At 47.1% G+C, this 15,656-nt stretch overlaps 1 protein-coding gene across 3 annotated transcripts in view; it reads right to left on the bottom strand.

Annotated features, from left to right (window-relative positions):
• The window catches only part of KIF18A (kinesin family member 18A), a 379,530-nt gene that overhangs the window by 36,907 nt on the left and 326,967 nt on the right, over positions 1 to 15,656 (bottom strand). For all 3 annotated transcript variants that reach the window (XM_078684198.1, XM_078684201.1, XM_078684200.1), the window contains one exon: positions 3,625 to 3,737. In XM_078684198.1, the coding sequence (XP_078540324.1) occupies positions 3,625 to 3,737 (113 nt within the window). The remainder of the gene's footprint in view (positions 1 to 3,624; positions 3,738 to 15,656) is intronic.

Raw genomic sequence — 15,656 nt, 5'->3', positions numbered from 1 at the left:
AAACACTCTGCATAGCTTGCAGAGCCATTAATACCACTGGGCCTGAAAAGCTGAGGAATCTGATATCTAGGTACATCCCGACTAGACACCTGTGATCCTCCCAACAACAGCTCCTTAAGACAACCAGAATGAAAATTAAATAATAATAATATAACAAACGTTTTACAAAAATAATATTCTTTTTGGGTACACTGTTTCCTAGCAGTTTCTAGGAGAGGCTCTGTGTTTTAGCACGGAAAGTGGTCACGGACGAAACTGACGTCAGTGCGTCAGGGAACGGCTTATATGGACTCTATCGCCCACGGATGCGACGTCGCAACAGAGTCACTCCACACCCTCTACCGATGCACAGAGATACTGCTGAGGAAAGATTCCGGATCCAGTCTGGCGCCAGTGGATAACTCAAAAGATAAGGAATCTGCAGCTAGATTTCTCGATCAGATCTACTAGTACATTATCTCCTACAACTAGACTTAAAGTTGTGTCCAGTGGTTGGATCATTAGCTTTTTTTTTTTCTTTCTGAGTTTTATATAGCGTGAACTTGACCAGATGGTATCATAGTGCTCAACATGAGCACCAGTTATGTTACACAAGGACACATTCATTTTTTTTCTAGTTCGGCACGGGGAGATTAGGTGATTTGCCCAGAATCACAGTATGTTGAGCATCACTGCCAGATTAGACATTGACCGCCTTAGCCTATTAGCTTGAGCTGTAACTGTATCAAACAATTTTACAGTACCATATTTACCTGCATTTGTTTTGGACTTCAAAGCCAGTTTTATTATTCAGGATATACATTTTGTATCTTTCACTTGAGCGTTTTACATTTAGTTTCAGATTGGGATTTGAACTTCTTCCTCCATTTGTGTTCTAGAGTTTTCAAATTTTGTTTTTGAGTTGAAAGTAGGGCAGAACCAGCCGTAATTAACTATTTTTGTCTCTTGCTATCGGCATTTATGACTGGCAGGATCTAGTGGTTAAAGAGCAGGTACTAAAGAACAGTGGTCCTCCAAAAAAGTGTTTGTCTGGTGGTATCCTCCAGACAAACTGAATTAGTTCAGCTTGTCCAAAGATCTGTTTTTTTGTGTCGCTCACTTGTGCGAATTTTGGCTCCTGTTGTAATTCCTAGGAGAACTTCGGAATGGTAATGCTTCAGGGAATAATGATGGAGTTCAACTAATACATTTTGGTAGGGTTTTCACTACAATGTGATATGGCGCTAATGAGATGCAGAGTAGATCCTTTGGAAAATGTTGGTCAGTTTAATGACTGCACTACATTATTTTCTTTCAAGTACAAATGCCTTCTGCAATACCTTATATCCTTGCAGGAGCACCTTGCCATGAAGTGCTAGCAGTGTCTCCGTTAGGAAGGAGGTGGCAAGCTCCTATGTAACAGTCTCTGTAACAGATCCGGAGTTGGTTATTGCAAAGTTGCAATTTAGTAGAAGGCACATGAGTTTGTTAGTTTCAAGGTTTTGATCATCACCTTAATAACTTCACTTTTCTAAGACATGCCTCTCAACAGTTGTATAGACAATTCCCAACAGGTATCAATAGGAAGACAATTCAACGGGTGTATGCAATATGCATTACAAAAAAAGGAAAAAAGGAGTCACTGTAAATTTGAGAACAAACGGGTATTATTCACCATTTGGAAAGCAAGGCAGGTCTTATGCAAGATCATACAGTTAAACAGCACTGTATACAGTAAATGGGGTGACAACCCGGTGGCACTTGGTGCAGGTGATATATACATGAATATATACAGTGAATAGTGATGGTGGTGCAAGTGCAGGGGTGAAAACAGCGTGGTCGGCGCGAAGTGACAGTGAAAATAACAGAGTAATGGCTCCAGAGATTTAAGTAATAATCACTTAAAACAAGGTTCAATTTTAGGAGTACAAAACACGTAGGGCGCCATAAAATTAGGCTGTGTGGTCGACGGCGTTTCGATCCTCATCAAATCGGGATCATCATCAGGACGGGGTTGTCGGGGAAAACAGTGAAGTCCGCTACTGTCAAAGTCGTGCGGTCGGAAGGGCTGGATACGTGGGTCCAGAGCCGAATGAAGGGTAGGGGATGTATGAGTCGGCGGGGGTGATCTGCGTCTGAATGAATCAGAGGTATTTATCGTGGGTTAATCCGTGGTGTAGCTTCAAGCAGTGAATGCGGGAGCTGAGCTCAGCTCTGGACCCACGTATCCAGCCCTTCCGACCGCACGACTTTGACAGTAGCGGACTTCACTGTTTTCCCCGACAACCCCGTCCTGATGATGATCCCGATTTGATGAGGATCGAAACGCCGTCGACCACACAGCCTAATTTTATGGCGCCCTACGTGTTTTGTACTCCTAAAATTGAACCTTGTTTTAAGTGATTATTACTTAAATCTCTGGAGCCATTACTCTGTTATTTTCACTGTCACTTCGCGCCGACCACGCTGTTTTCACCCCTGCACTTGCACCACCATCACTATTCACTGTATATATCCATGTATATATCACTTGCACCAAGTGCCACCGGGTTGTCACCCCCATTTACTGTATACAGTGCTGTTTAACTGTATGATCTTGCATAAGACCTGCCTTGCTTTCCAAATGGTGAATAATACCCGTTTGTTCTCAAATTTACAGTGACTCCTTTTTTCCTTTTTTTGTAATGCATATTGCATACACCCGTTGAATTGTCTTCCTATTGATACCTGTTGGGAATTGTCTATGCTTACAGTCTACACCCATCCCAACTTGGTCTATGGGTTCCCTCCTGTTTATCTTATACATCTCAACAGTTGTAGACATATTTTAAATCGTGGGTTCTACTTGGATGGACCTGATAAATTAGTGGGTAGCTTTCATTACTGAGAATTTGATGCTTCATTGAGGTGTCAGTTTTGAGTAGGGTGCAGAGGGAGCTATCTGATTCACAAAGATCAGTTCATCAATAAAATTTGAAGATATATAAACGATGGGCTTATTAGTTAGGGGGAAGTGATGTTGTCAAGAGTTTTTATATTTTTACCAAGGTATTTAACATTTGAGATATTTTTGTTGCCGGCCATTTAAGAAGCTGAATTTACCTAAGACAACTTTGACGGCGCCTCTATAAGTTGGGCCGTCACACCAAACTCTAAAACTGATCCCAATCAGAAATGCCTCTTAATCCTAACATGAAAACAATGATATAAAAAAATGCCTTACAAATACAGTTCTCAACTTATGTGGAGCATCAACAAGGAGAAGTGAAAGGTAAAATATAATCTAGGAGAGTTAGGCTACATGGATTTTGTTTGCCGCTTGATTAAACACTTCCTTACTAGGGTTCGTTAGGGACACTCCTTTATGCAAAGCCTTCTACTACAATTGTTTGGATTAAAAGTCATAGTAATAATCGCTTATGGTCCTGACACAGAATAATTCACAGTCAAAAGTAGTTACCTTAGTTGTGACGGAAACTATTTATAGAATACTGCACTATGACAAAAACAAATGTCTAATTTTACAACCGGGTGGCTGGAGAAAACAACTACGTAACTGATCACTCGAATTCGGCTGCCTATCTTGAGCCATCTGCATATCTCCAGTCAAGTCTATCTTCATAAACAAATTACAGTCACACTAACCTGGCGCTTTCCGTATTCGCAAAGGTTTATTGCTTTGGAAGAAGTCTTGTCGAACCCGTTTAGCAGCAGAAATGACAGGCTGGTCGTCCTTTGATGAACTGCACACTGTTAAACTAGGGCGAATGAACAGTAACAATCGATACGTGTTATTTTGAGCATTTAATATTGAACAATAAACCATGCAAACACTTCAGAATAAAACCGCTTCAAATGTGGCTAGTGCGTTGACAATAATAATTTGTACGTATGTGCAAAGTGCAACGGATTTTCAAACCAAGCATTCAAGTTAGAGGGCAATGTTCAGAAACGTACCACAATCCCACCCCATCAGTTATGTTAAAGACGTTTTTATTGCACACAGGAAGAAAAAAAAGATATACTGACACTACATCCCTCTGAAGCGAAGGAACATGGCACATGTTCGAAACTTTGCCGTTTCATAATTAAATGTGCACTGCACTGGGAAACAGAGGTACGACACAGATACTGCTCGTTTACTTTTGCACCTCTAAGACACAGAAGTCTGCGACTTAAAGTTGACAACAATATAAACAAATGAATACTTTTATTGACAGTGAATTGCAACCGAAAGTAACAAAACATGTAAAATACAAACTAGGAGCAAATGTCAGTGGAGGCTTTTCTTGTCAATGGCTCTTGCTCATTAATTAGTTCATGAATACTACTTAAAATCCACCCTGCAAGTGGTTCAAATTTGTTATTATTGTCTTACTCATGCAGAAGTAGCGTGTAGAGTTAAACCACTTCCACATTGCAATACCAAGGTCAAACACACCATAGTGAAAATGAAGATACTGTTATTTTCACGTCCCATAATCAGCCTAGTCTCTAGCAATGGAGGCTTGTATCTACGGGGGAGGGAGGCGGAAAATATTTGTAAAATTCTGGAATCGGATACTGGAACTCCTTTGCCCAATCCTGCCGCTTCGCATATGCACAATGTGAGCAGTGACAGGATTGGTAGGAGCGGCCTCACTTGGCCCGCCACAGCACTTTTGAGGCCTGCACTTACTCTCAACCCAGCGGTCGTAAAACTTACTCTAACCCCAACTGGCTTACGACAGCTGGGTTGAGAGGTTTAAAGAGTGCATGTGTGGCTGGCTTTTGCAAGACGGCAAGCCAAAAAAGACATGCGCACTTTAAATAGTGCACTAGCCAGCCCACCCTCCTCTCTGCTGCCCTCACTCAGCAGTGGTCCCGCCCCCGTCCCGACGCTCGGGACAGGGGATGAAAACAGTGGCGGCTGGCATCTACTGATGGTGGAGAGGCAGGAAAAAAATAAAACACTTACCAATCAAGAGAGAACGTCCTGCTCACTCCGACGTCTTCTGCTGGGACTGCAATGCAGGCCCAGCAAACTCCCTCGACCAAGCCAGGCCTGCTTGCGTGCCGTTAACCAGCATGTGAGCAATGCCCTGCTTGGTGGGAGCAGCCTGTGTCGCCGCTCCCTAGGGTACTCTATGTCTGCAATTGCTCTCAACCTAGCTGGGTTGAGCGGTTTAAAGGGTGCATGTGCGGTTGGCCGTCTCAAGACTGCCGGCCAAAGAAACATGCACACTTTAAACAAGTGCAAAGGCAGCCCTCTTGCCACCACTCCTCCCTGTTCACTGTGCAGGCCCTGCCCTGTCCTGATGATCAGTTCGGGACAGAACTATAAAAAATAACATGGTAATCAATTACCATTTTATTTTTTGTCTTTAGGGGGCACGTAAGTGGGGTGACCCTCCTCCGCTCCAATGAAGGAAATGCCTCCGGATAAAAAAAATAACTTGGTAAAAAAATTACCATTTTATTTTTTAGGTCTCGCTAGACTTAAGCAAAAGCGAAGCTTTTGCGTCTAGCGAGACTACTTATGTTGTTACTTTTCTGGGAATGAGGACAGCAAAGTGCCACGCGCATTTGCAGGCCGAGATTCGCCCTCGTGAGCGCGCACGTCGTCACTCACGCATGCGCACAAAGAAAGGCATACACACACTGCATATACACACACGCACCCCCCCTTAAACATACACACGCGCACACAGACAGACAGACACACGCAGAAACACACTCAAACAGACACACACACACGCGTACACCCCACCCCCACTCACCCCTCCTCTCACTCAACACACTTACCTGTTCTGGCGGTGCTCGGCGGCGGATCAGCATCTCGGGCGGCGGTAGCGCTTTGCGGGGCTCTCTCACCACATGAGAGCCCCGCCTTCCCCATGCGCCCGGCCGCTCTTCACCCGGTCCCCCATCTCGGGACCGGGACTGCATCCGGAGACTTCGTGGCTCCTCGGGCAGCTCTCTGTCTCTCGCCGCGATGGGGCGGGACTTCCGGTTGGGGCCGCGCTGTGATTGGCCGGCTTCCCAACCGCTTCCGGGTCGTCGCAGGCAGCGCGGCGGCCCGGCGGGGATTTGTTTTATCTGCCTCCTGCTTGTTATCTTACTAGAGGGAAACTATTGTTCGCGCCTGACACTGTCTCACTAACATATTAAACTGTAATCTTAGCTCCCATGTTTTTTATGTCTTTTATTCTAAACTGACTCGAATATTCGTGCAGTAAGTAGGCCTATCTCCTCTCTGGCGTTTCTGGCTTTATGTTTTCATTCCGTGCCTGTGTCCCGCCTGAGACAGGATCCGCTGCATTACTGCTTCAGAATGTTAACATGTGGCCATTCTGGCTCGGTGACGTATGTTTTTCAGACGTGGAAACGGCACACACTCTCACGTATTTCTATGCAACGGTAAGCGTTAGGAATAATATAATTACAGCCTAGATAAATGTAGAAACTCTATTGACCTTCTGGGCATCTGACGAGAACCTGTTTAACGCGAAGCCTCCTTGCAGCTTGCTCCGCGCCAAAACGCACCGAACTCTCTGAAGCATCCGCGAAAGAACGGGCAACGGGCGCCCTCCACACGTGTGACGCATTCCAATTCCACTGCTGATATTTGTTTTTGTTTTTGCAGACGTTAGTCACCGGATGATCCGGGTTTACAAGTCAATCCTGTAGTTTGTCTCCTGTCTCCTGTCTCTTGTTTTCGTCAGTTGAGTAGTCTGAGGCACGCAATGGCTGTTCAACTAACTCAGTTCAGCAAACGCCACACTGCTGCATTTGAGGCAACTAGGCAGGCGTTGACATTGGTCTTTATATGCGTCGCTCAAGTGTAATAATGTGTTTAATAACCTCATTAATCGGGACACCCTCTGTGCTGCAGCCCCACCTCCCGTTAAAGCATGTAAACAAGTGCTGGCACCGCACACACAAACTGTTCTCACCCCTCCTCAGCTGCGGGTCGGGCTTCTCGGAGGGCTGATCAACGCTTACAGCAGACCTATTTATAGAACGGACGGAGGTATGCCTGCCATCCGAGGGGGCAGGTAAATCCAGCTATAATTAGCCAGTGCAAGTAAAACCCGGCGTGAATAGCATTTGTGCCACGTATGTACTGCCGGTTTGCATCCGATTTATAAGTGTGAATAATCTAGGCAAACAGTGCGGGGCTGTTTGCTTCTTATTATTACCCTGTAGCGCCCTTTTTACACAAACACTTTTCAACAGGTAGAACCTGGTGGTACTTGCCCATGCAAACACAGGAGTGGGGGAAAGTTGCTTTAATCTCTCCACGGGGGGTGGAGGGGTGTATGGGGGTGAACCAATCTCTGATGATTTCCCAGTCGGGTCCTGGCCTGACAATGACAACCAGATCAGCCAAGAAAATATGTGCTAAGTAAGCCATGCACCAAATATCATGATAAAGTCACTTCAAATTTAAACAAGCATTTGCAATGCAATAGGTCTCGCATTTGCGAAAGTTTAAGCTATTGGCATTGTTAATGACAATGCCTTTTTATCTGTTTTGAAACCAACATATAAATAAATGGCATTATCATTTACAATGCCAGTAGCTCAAACTCTCGCAAATGCGAGACCTATTGCATTGCAAATGCTTGTCATCTATTGGACTTTGGGGGTTGGGAGGAGGGCATTTTAAGTGGGGCAGCAAATTTCTGCTCGAAAGCCGCAGTCGATTTGATATAACGTTGGGGCGACAAACACTAACGCTGCACAGTCCTAAATGCCTCTAATACCTCTTTAATCCCCTGCCCCTTGATCTCACTTGTGCAGGTTCCTGCTTTCTCAGTTTGTGCTGGTTTTCCGGTCGGACTCTTCCCAGTTTGTGCACTTTACAATCTCTTGCACTCAAGAAATGTGTCATGTGGAAAAATAGGTGCCAGTGGACTCCACGGCAACCACTGGCTCAAATTAAGCACTGTGGCTAAGCAGTACAAAGCAGCTAGTTCATTGGCAGTTGAAGTGGAAATTACATCTTTTAAGATTCTATTAAAACATGAACAAGATAGGACTTGATCCCAGGGAGTCTGCATTTTTATCTGTTGCAACAGTGAATATATATTCTTGTGTTTTTTCAGAACAGTGAGACATTTTTGCATTAGAAAACCTTTAAGTTATAAGTCTTCAGCATGCTTTAGCTTAAACCAATATCTGAGAATTACTGCATTTTGAACTAAAGATTGCTCCTGTAGCTGGAATTCCAGACGTATTTGCTCCAGGTTCGATGATCGGGCTAATCAAACCAATGATCTGAAGAAACTGCATTGTGTTTTATTCAGCCAAGTAATAAATTGAACTGGGAAACCTTCCAGTCCATACGATAGTGTTGAAAGGAACATTGGTCTTATGACATCTTTGGGCGTTGCATTTGGAGTGTGTTAGACTCCTCGCCACTGCCGGGTAGGGGCCATTTTGTACAGGACTCGCGTTTCACGCGGTCAGCGGTCCAGTCGTTGCACGCAGCATACTGACATTAGCCAAACCCTACTTAAATGGGCCCTTGCCGAACGCACAGCGGGCGAGCGCGCCAAAGGCGCTGACGGCGCACCTAAGGCAAGCCCGTCTGCGCTCGTCATCGCTAAGTCAGTGCTCAGGGCGAGCCATCCTGTCTGTTTTGCCCCAGATAACAGTAACACCATCCAGTACTTGAGTACGTATTTAAAATTTTGCAGACCCCCATTATGTCCTTCTCACAGTGGTAATCAGGGAGGGTCTAATAGTGTTACTATTTGTGTGGACTGTGGGTTCTCTCCCTCCCCAAAGCTTTCTACGCATACCATGTCTGCTGACTCATGCATACAGGGGAATATTAGCACCTGCCTCATTAATGTAAGATCTATGAGGAAGCATTATGTTGATATTGCAGACCTGGTCTCTGATAAGCAGTTAGATCTACTGTTTATCACCGAGACCTGGCTTGATACGTTTTCCAACCCCATTGTGGCTTTGGCCACTCCTGCTGGCTTCAAAAACCATCGGGTGGATTGCCCAGTCGGCAGAGGAGGGGGCTTGGCCATTGTATACATAGACCGCTGGTCTCGGCATAGTGAAACATCTACTATTTGGGGGGGTTGCGAGGCCCTGGATTTCAGTCTACAACTATCAGTCCACTTTACGCTGGGTGGGTCTCTAATATATCGACCACCAGGGCCAGCTAGTGCATTTTTGGAAACTTGTGGGGCGTTCTGGCAGATAAAGCTTTGCGCTTCTCGAACTATTTGTTCTTGGAGATATCAATATCCATCTCGATCTTATAGAGGCGGCTGACTCAACTGCTTTTCTGGACTTTCTCCAGCTGGCCCAGCTCCCCCAATGGGTCAGGGATCCGACCCATCAAGGTGGACATATACTTGACCCCATCTGCGCCAATTTGCCCATACAAGTTGCGTAGCCACTACGAGTCGCTTGGTTGGACCATTTTCCCATATTCTTCTATTGGGCTGTTAAGCGTCCGCCTCGACTAGCTAGTTCCCATCGTCCTCCCACCTCCAGGAAACTGGATGCCAAGCAGCTTAGCTGCCATTTGGCAGCATCACGTCCTCCCCTTTTAGGTGACCTGGAGCATAATTTGTTCAGGTTTGCGGACTGGATCACCGATTCGGTCAGTGTTCTTTCTGCTCCAGGCCACTTTAAGTTGAGGAGAGAATCTCCCTCTAAGCCATGGTTTACCTTGGAGCTGAAGATTTTGAAACAGGCCTGTAAGGTATTGGAGAGAGCATGGCGCGCCAGTGGCTATTGTTCCATTGATAAACAGACTCTTAGAGCCAAACAGAAACTCTATTACGCAGCCATTGGGACGGCCAAAGTCAGATATTTCACTGCGCGCATTGTTCGGGCTAATAATAATTCTAAAGAAATATTCGCTATCGTTCAGAGTTTCGTGGCTCCCAGTGCCCATGTCGCGGTGGCACCCACCTCGGATACTTGGTATAACACCTTGGCAACTTTTTTTAGGGACAGAATTCTCAGCATACAGGATACCTTTTCGAACACATCCAGGGAGTCTATTGCCGCCCCGCTGGGAAAGCAGGGGAAAGAAACGGGTAGTACCCTCTCTTCTTTTAGCTCAGTGGATCAGCCTACTACGCTTAGAATTCTTAAGGCACTTAAATCGGGATCACCTAAGGACCCTTGTGCGGCTAGGCTTCTGTCTGAAGTGGCTGATACAATCAATGTTGAAGTAAATCTAATGGTCAATCAGTCGCTTTGCGAGGCATGTGTTCCTCTATCATGGAAGCAGGCATTGATTTTGCCCCTCCTTAAGAAGCAGTCTCTTGATCCGCTATTGCCGGAGAATTACCATCCCATCTCGCTCTTGCCAAGTTTGGCTAAGGTTTGTGAGAAGGTGGTTACGTCTCAGCTCACCAACTTTGTAGAGATGTCTGGCTTGCTCCATCCAGCGCAATCTGGTTTCCGTGCCTCTTATAGCACGGAGTCAGCACTGTTGGAGGTGACTGAGGCGATTTGGGAATGTCTGGATGCCGGCAGGAGAGCAGCCTTGGTTATGCTTGATCTTTCGGCGGCATTCGACACGGTGCCTCATTCTCCACTCCTTGATCGCCTAGTGGAAATTGGTATTTCGGTATCGGCATTGAGTTGGATCAGGTCCTTCTTGGTAGACAGGTCGCAGCAGGTCTGGCTTCCTCCTTGTGCCTCTGCGCCGATGCAGATGACAACTGGCATTCCAAAGGGGTCATCGATTAGCCCTCTCCTTTTTAACATCTATGTGACTCCGCTGGTTTATCTCGCGGAGTCACTGGGGGCTAAAGTGATGGCCTATGCGGATGACACGCAGCTCCTGTTTTCCTGGAAGAGGGGTGATTATTCTGTTGGGGCAGCGCAGCAATGTTTGTTCTCTGTGTTTCATTGGCTGGCGAACGCAAAGTTTAAGTGCATGTAGGAAAATTTGAAGTGCTCCTGTATGGCTCGTTCCCAATAGATTACAGAGCAAGGTTGTGGCCTCCTGATTTCCCTGCCCCATCGTGGGAAAGGGTATTGCCAAAAACCTTGGGGTCTGGTTCGATGAAAACTTGAACTTCTTGACACAGGTGAAGAAGCTGATGGGGACCTGCTTTGGCACTTTGAAAATTTTGAGGAAATTTTTTCCTCTTCTGCCGGCTAGTGCCAAAGAGACCGTGGTCCGGGCCCTGATCTTGTCCCGATTGGACTACACCAACGCTCTTTTGGTTGGCAGTCCAGATTACCTGGCTAGGAAACTGCAAGTAGGCAAATATTCAGCAGCCAGTTTGCTACTGCGATTTTCATCCAGACAGTGTTCGCAACCATTTGCGTAACCTGCACTGGCTCCCAGTTGAATCTCGGCTTAAATTCAAAATGCTGTCTATTGCTCACCTGGCCCTTTATGGGCTAAGCCCTATCTATCTTCAGAAGAGATTTGCCTTTGATAAACCCACTAGACAACTTCGTTCGTCCAACCAACTACTAATACAGACCCCTCGGTTTAATCGCCATAGGCTTGGTGGGAGCTCCTTTGTTAGTAAAGCTGGCTTGGCTTGGAATATGCTGCAGTTGGCCCTCCGGGGCACCCAAGACCCACTGCTTTTTAAGAAAAAACAAAAAAATGCTGCTTTTTTAGCTTCTGATCTGGTGGTGATTAACTTTCTGGAGCAAGCGCCGGGACACTTCGAGTAGCCGTGCGCTCTGTAAATTAAATATAACATATAACATGACTTCTAACGTGTTTGGGGGAGGGCCTGGGGGTGGAGAGCATCGAAGTTCCTGGATAGCTTTCGGAATGTGAACATCAAGGGCGCAATCTTTTTTTTATGTTGTAATTCTTTATTAACGTTTTGCAATAGATTATATCTTGAAAGAAATAGCATTGGCCACACATTTACAAGCAAAGGGAGCTATCTTGCGTTTCTGTTGAACCTTATGCTTGAAAATGAATCCCAAGTTTTTATAACATTTCACACACTTAGGGCCGGATTTAGATCTCCACGCACAAGTTACTTACCTTTGGTAACGATATATCTGTAAGAAACATTAGTAGTGATAGATTCCTTACCTTAGAATTACCCCAAGTGTCAGACTGGATCCGGAAAGTTTTCATCAGCAGTACCCCTGCATGTCGGAAGGCATCATCGTGCGGCTCCGCATGCGTTGTTGGGGCTGGGATGACGTCGCTGGAGCTACTTAAACGCGCCCACGCGCGCTGATGTCAGTTCTGTAACCAACTTTCCGCGCCAGGAACACAGAGCCATGCAAGAAACTGACCACTGGTGCCATAAAAATAGTGCCCTGAGGATGGATGGGGCGGTAAGGAATCTATCACTACTAATGTTTCTTACAGATATATCATTACCGAAGGTAAGTAACTTGTGCATCTGAAAGAAACACGTAGTGATAGATTACTTACCTTAGAATAGATACCCCAACAACACCAACCCCGGTGGTGGGTCTGCGAACCAAGGTCACACCAGAAAGTCCTTGAGGACAGAACGGCCAAAGAAGCGGTCTCTCTGGACTTGGCTGTCCAGGCAGTAATGCTTGGTAAACGTGTGCAGCGAAGCCCACATAGCTGCCTGACAGATGTCATGCAAGGGAACTCTCCGTCCCAAAGCAGTAGTGGCTGCCATCGCCCTGGTAGAATGGGCACGTACCCCCACCGGAGGCTCCTTTTTAGCCAAAGAATAACAAGCCTTAATGCACAGAACGACCCACTGAGAGATGGTCCACTTGTGCACAGCCCGACCTTTCTTGGTGCCCACGTAGCCATCAAAGAGCTGGTCATCCACCCGAAACTATTGTGTGCTGTTCAGATAGAAAGAGCGCACGTTTGGGTCCAGACAAGGAGCCTCTCCCTCTTTTTTGAGGGATGCAGAGGTGGAAAGAAGGTGGGCAAAGTGATGGTCTGCTCGATGTGAAAGGCAGTGACAACCTTTGGCAGATAAGATGGACGAGTCCTTAGAACAACTTTGTCCGGATGGACAAAGAGAAAAGGAGGTTTAGAAGAAAGAGCCTGGAGCTCACTCACTCTTCTGACAGAAGTAATGGCAACCAGGAAAGCAGTCTTTAGAGTGAGAAGACAAAGAGGACAGTTGTGAAGTGGCTCAAAAGGGACACACATCAGATAAGTCAGAACTAGGTTCAAGTCCCACTAAAGCATCACGAAAGTGACAGGAGAGAACATGTGTGTAATGTCTTTCAAGAATCTATTTACAACAGGGGGCTCTGAAAGCCGTAAAAAGGCTGAGATGGCCCTTGATAGTGCCCAGAGCAGAGCCCTGCTGGGCCAAAGATAGAAGAAATAGAAGGACCTCTGAAAGAGGGGCAGAAAAGGGATTCACAGCCTTTGCTGTGCACCATGGCGCAAATGTATTCCACCTGCAGGCGTATATCGTTTTAGTGGCGGGACGCCTGGCTGCCAAGATAACATCACAGACTTCGGAAGGCAGGTCAAAAGATATCAACTGACGCAGCTCAATCTCAACGCAAGGAGGTGGAGGCTGGACAGGTTCGGGTGGAGAACCCTCCCCTGCGACAGAAGATCCTCCCAAAGAGGCAGGCGGAGCGGGGGGATCAATTACCATGCTGAGTAGCTCGGAATACCAAACTCTTTGAGCCCAGTCCGGAGCCACAAGAATAACTCTGGGTAGAAGTGGTATAGACGGAAAGGTGTATATTAGACTGCAACTCCACTCGCGACGAAAAGCGTCACCTAGCGAACCCCGCCTTGGAAATTCCAACGTGCAACGTTCTCTTTGGTGGCAAATACATCTCACCAAGGCTCTCCCCACTGCTGAAAGTGACTTTGCGCCACGTTCGAGTGCAGACGCCATTTGTGATCCATCATGCACCGAAGGCTGAGTTCGTCCGCCCTGGTGTTCAGAGAACCTGCCAGGTGTTGAACCACCAGGGACATGCCCTGATGTTCCAGCCATGTCCAGAGGTGTAGAGCCTCCTGACATAGGGGCCACGACCCCACCCCGCCCTGTTTGTTGCAGTACCACATGACAGTGGTGTTGTCTGTGAACACCTGCACTACCCTTCCCAAGACAGTTGGAAGGAATGCCTTCAGTGCAAGTCGGATCGCCCGAATCTCCAGAAGTTTGATATGGAGCCAGGCCTCCGCCGAAGACCAGAGTCCTCTGATCTCCACCTCTCCCATGTGGGCGCCCCATCCCAGAAGGGACGCGTCCGTCACCACTGTGTGCTTCGGTTGGGGAAGGGAGAGGGATCTGCCATTGGCCCAATCGTGATTTGTGAGCCACCACTGCAATTGTCGTGCAGTGCCCTCTGAGATCTGAACGTGATCGGACAGGTTGTCCCAGTGCTGTGCCCACTGGAACTTCAGGTCCCACTGCAGAGCCGCATATGCCATCTGGCATGATCCACTAACAGGATGCAGGAGGCCATCAGGCCAAGTAGCTGGAGGGTCATCCTGATTGAAACCCGGGATAGAGGCTGAAAGATCGGAATCATAGCCTGAATATCCCAGACTCGCTGTTCGGGAGGATCAATCAGTCAATCAGACTTTTGTAGAGCGCACTACTCACCCGTGAGGGTCTCAAGGCGCTGAGGGGGGGCTGGTGCAGCTACTACTCAAACAGCCAGGTCTTGAGAAGTCTCCTGAAGTTCAGCAGGTCCTAGGTCTGCTGCAGCTGTATGGGGAGTGTGTTATGTTAATGTTAATGTTATAGGGTATTTATACAAGCGCACGGCTACTCCAAGGAGGGTCCCGGTGCTACGGTAGTTAAGCAAGAGACCCCAGAGAGAGAGCCCAGCGTTTCCTCCAACTGACACTCCCACAGTATTATTGCTGGAAAAGCCAAGTTTTCAGCTGGTGGAGGAAGCGCAGAAGGTCTCCTTCTTGCCTTAAAGAGAGTGGGAGCTTATTCCATATTCTGCTCACAACCACCTGAAAGGAGTGACCGCCTCTCCTGGTCAGGCTGAATTTAGGCCCCCACAACAAATGTTGGGTCGATGATCTCAAAGTCCTGGCAGGGATGTAGGGCGCAATTCTTTTCCTGATATACTGGGCTTCACTATTATTCAGCGCCTTGAAGGCTAACACAAGTGCCTTAAAACCACTCTGTTTCTAACAGATAGCCAGTGGTGTGATTTCAACAGGTTTGTCATGTGGGTTCTGGGTCCCACCATAGAAACTGCTCTAGCAGCAGAATTCTGGACAATCTGAAGACGATTTAACAAGTACTCGGGAATGCCCAGATAGAGTACATTCGCATAATCCAGCCTAGACATTATCAAGGCCTGAACCACTGTCGTGTGTTCCATGTCGTGGCGGTGAGGTAGGAGAAGGATCTGCCTCCGGTGGAGGTCCTGTGGATGCGTAGGACGGTGGCGAGGGCGGAAGAGCGAAGCTGGCGGTTCGGGGTATAGAGGGTGAGACGTTTGTTGAGGTATGCTGGTCCCGTGTTGTGGAGCGCTTTGTGAGCATGGGTGAGGAGCTTGTAGGTAATCCTCTTGTTGACTGGGAGCCAGTGCAGGGTGGTGATGTGGGTGTGGTGGGGAATGTCGAGTGAGAGGCGTGTGGAGGCGCTCTGTATGCGTTGGAGTCTTTTCTCGAGTTTGGCCGTGGTTCCTGCGTATAGGGCGTTGCCGTAGTCCAGTCTGCTGCTGACGAGGGCCTGGGTGACCGTCCTTCTGGTTCCAGTGGGGATCCATCTGTAGATCTTGCGGAG

This window comes from Lissotriton helveticus, chromosome 3_2 (assembly GCF_964261635.1).
Source record: "Lissotriton helveticus chromosome 3_2, aLisHel1.1, whole genome shotgun sequence".
NCBI lineage: Eukaryota > Metazoa > Chordata > Amphibia > Caudata > Salamandridae > Lissotriton > Lissotriton helveticus.
Note: the sequence above shows the minus strand (reverse complement) of the source record. Positions and strands in the feature narration are given on the sequence as shown.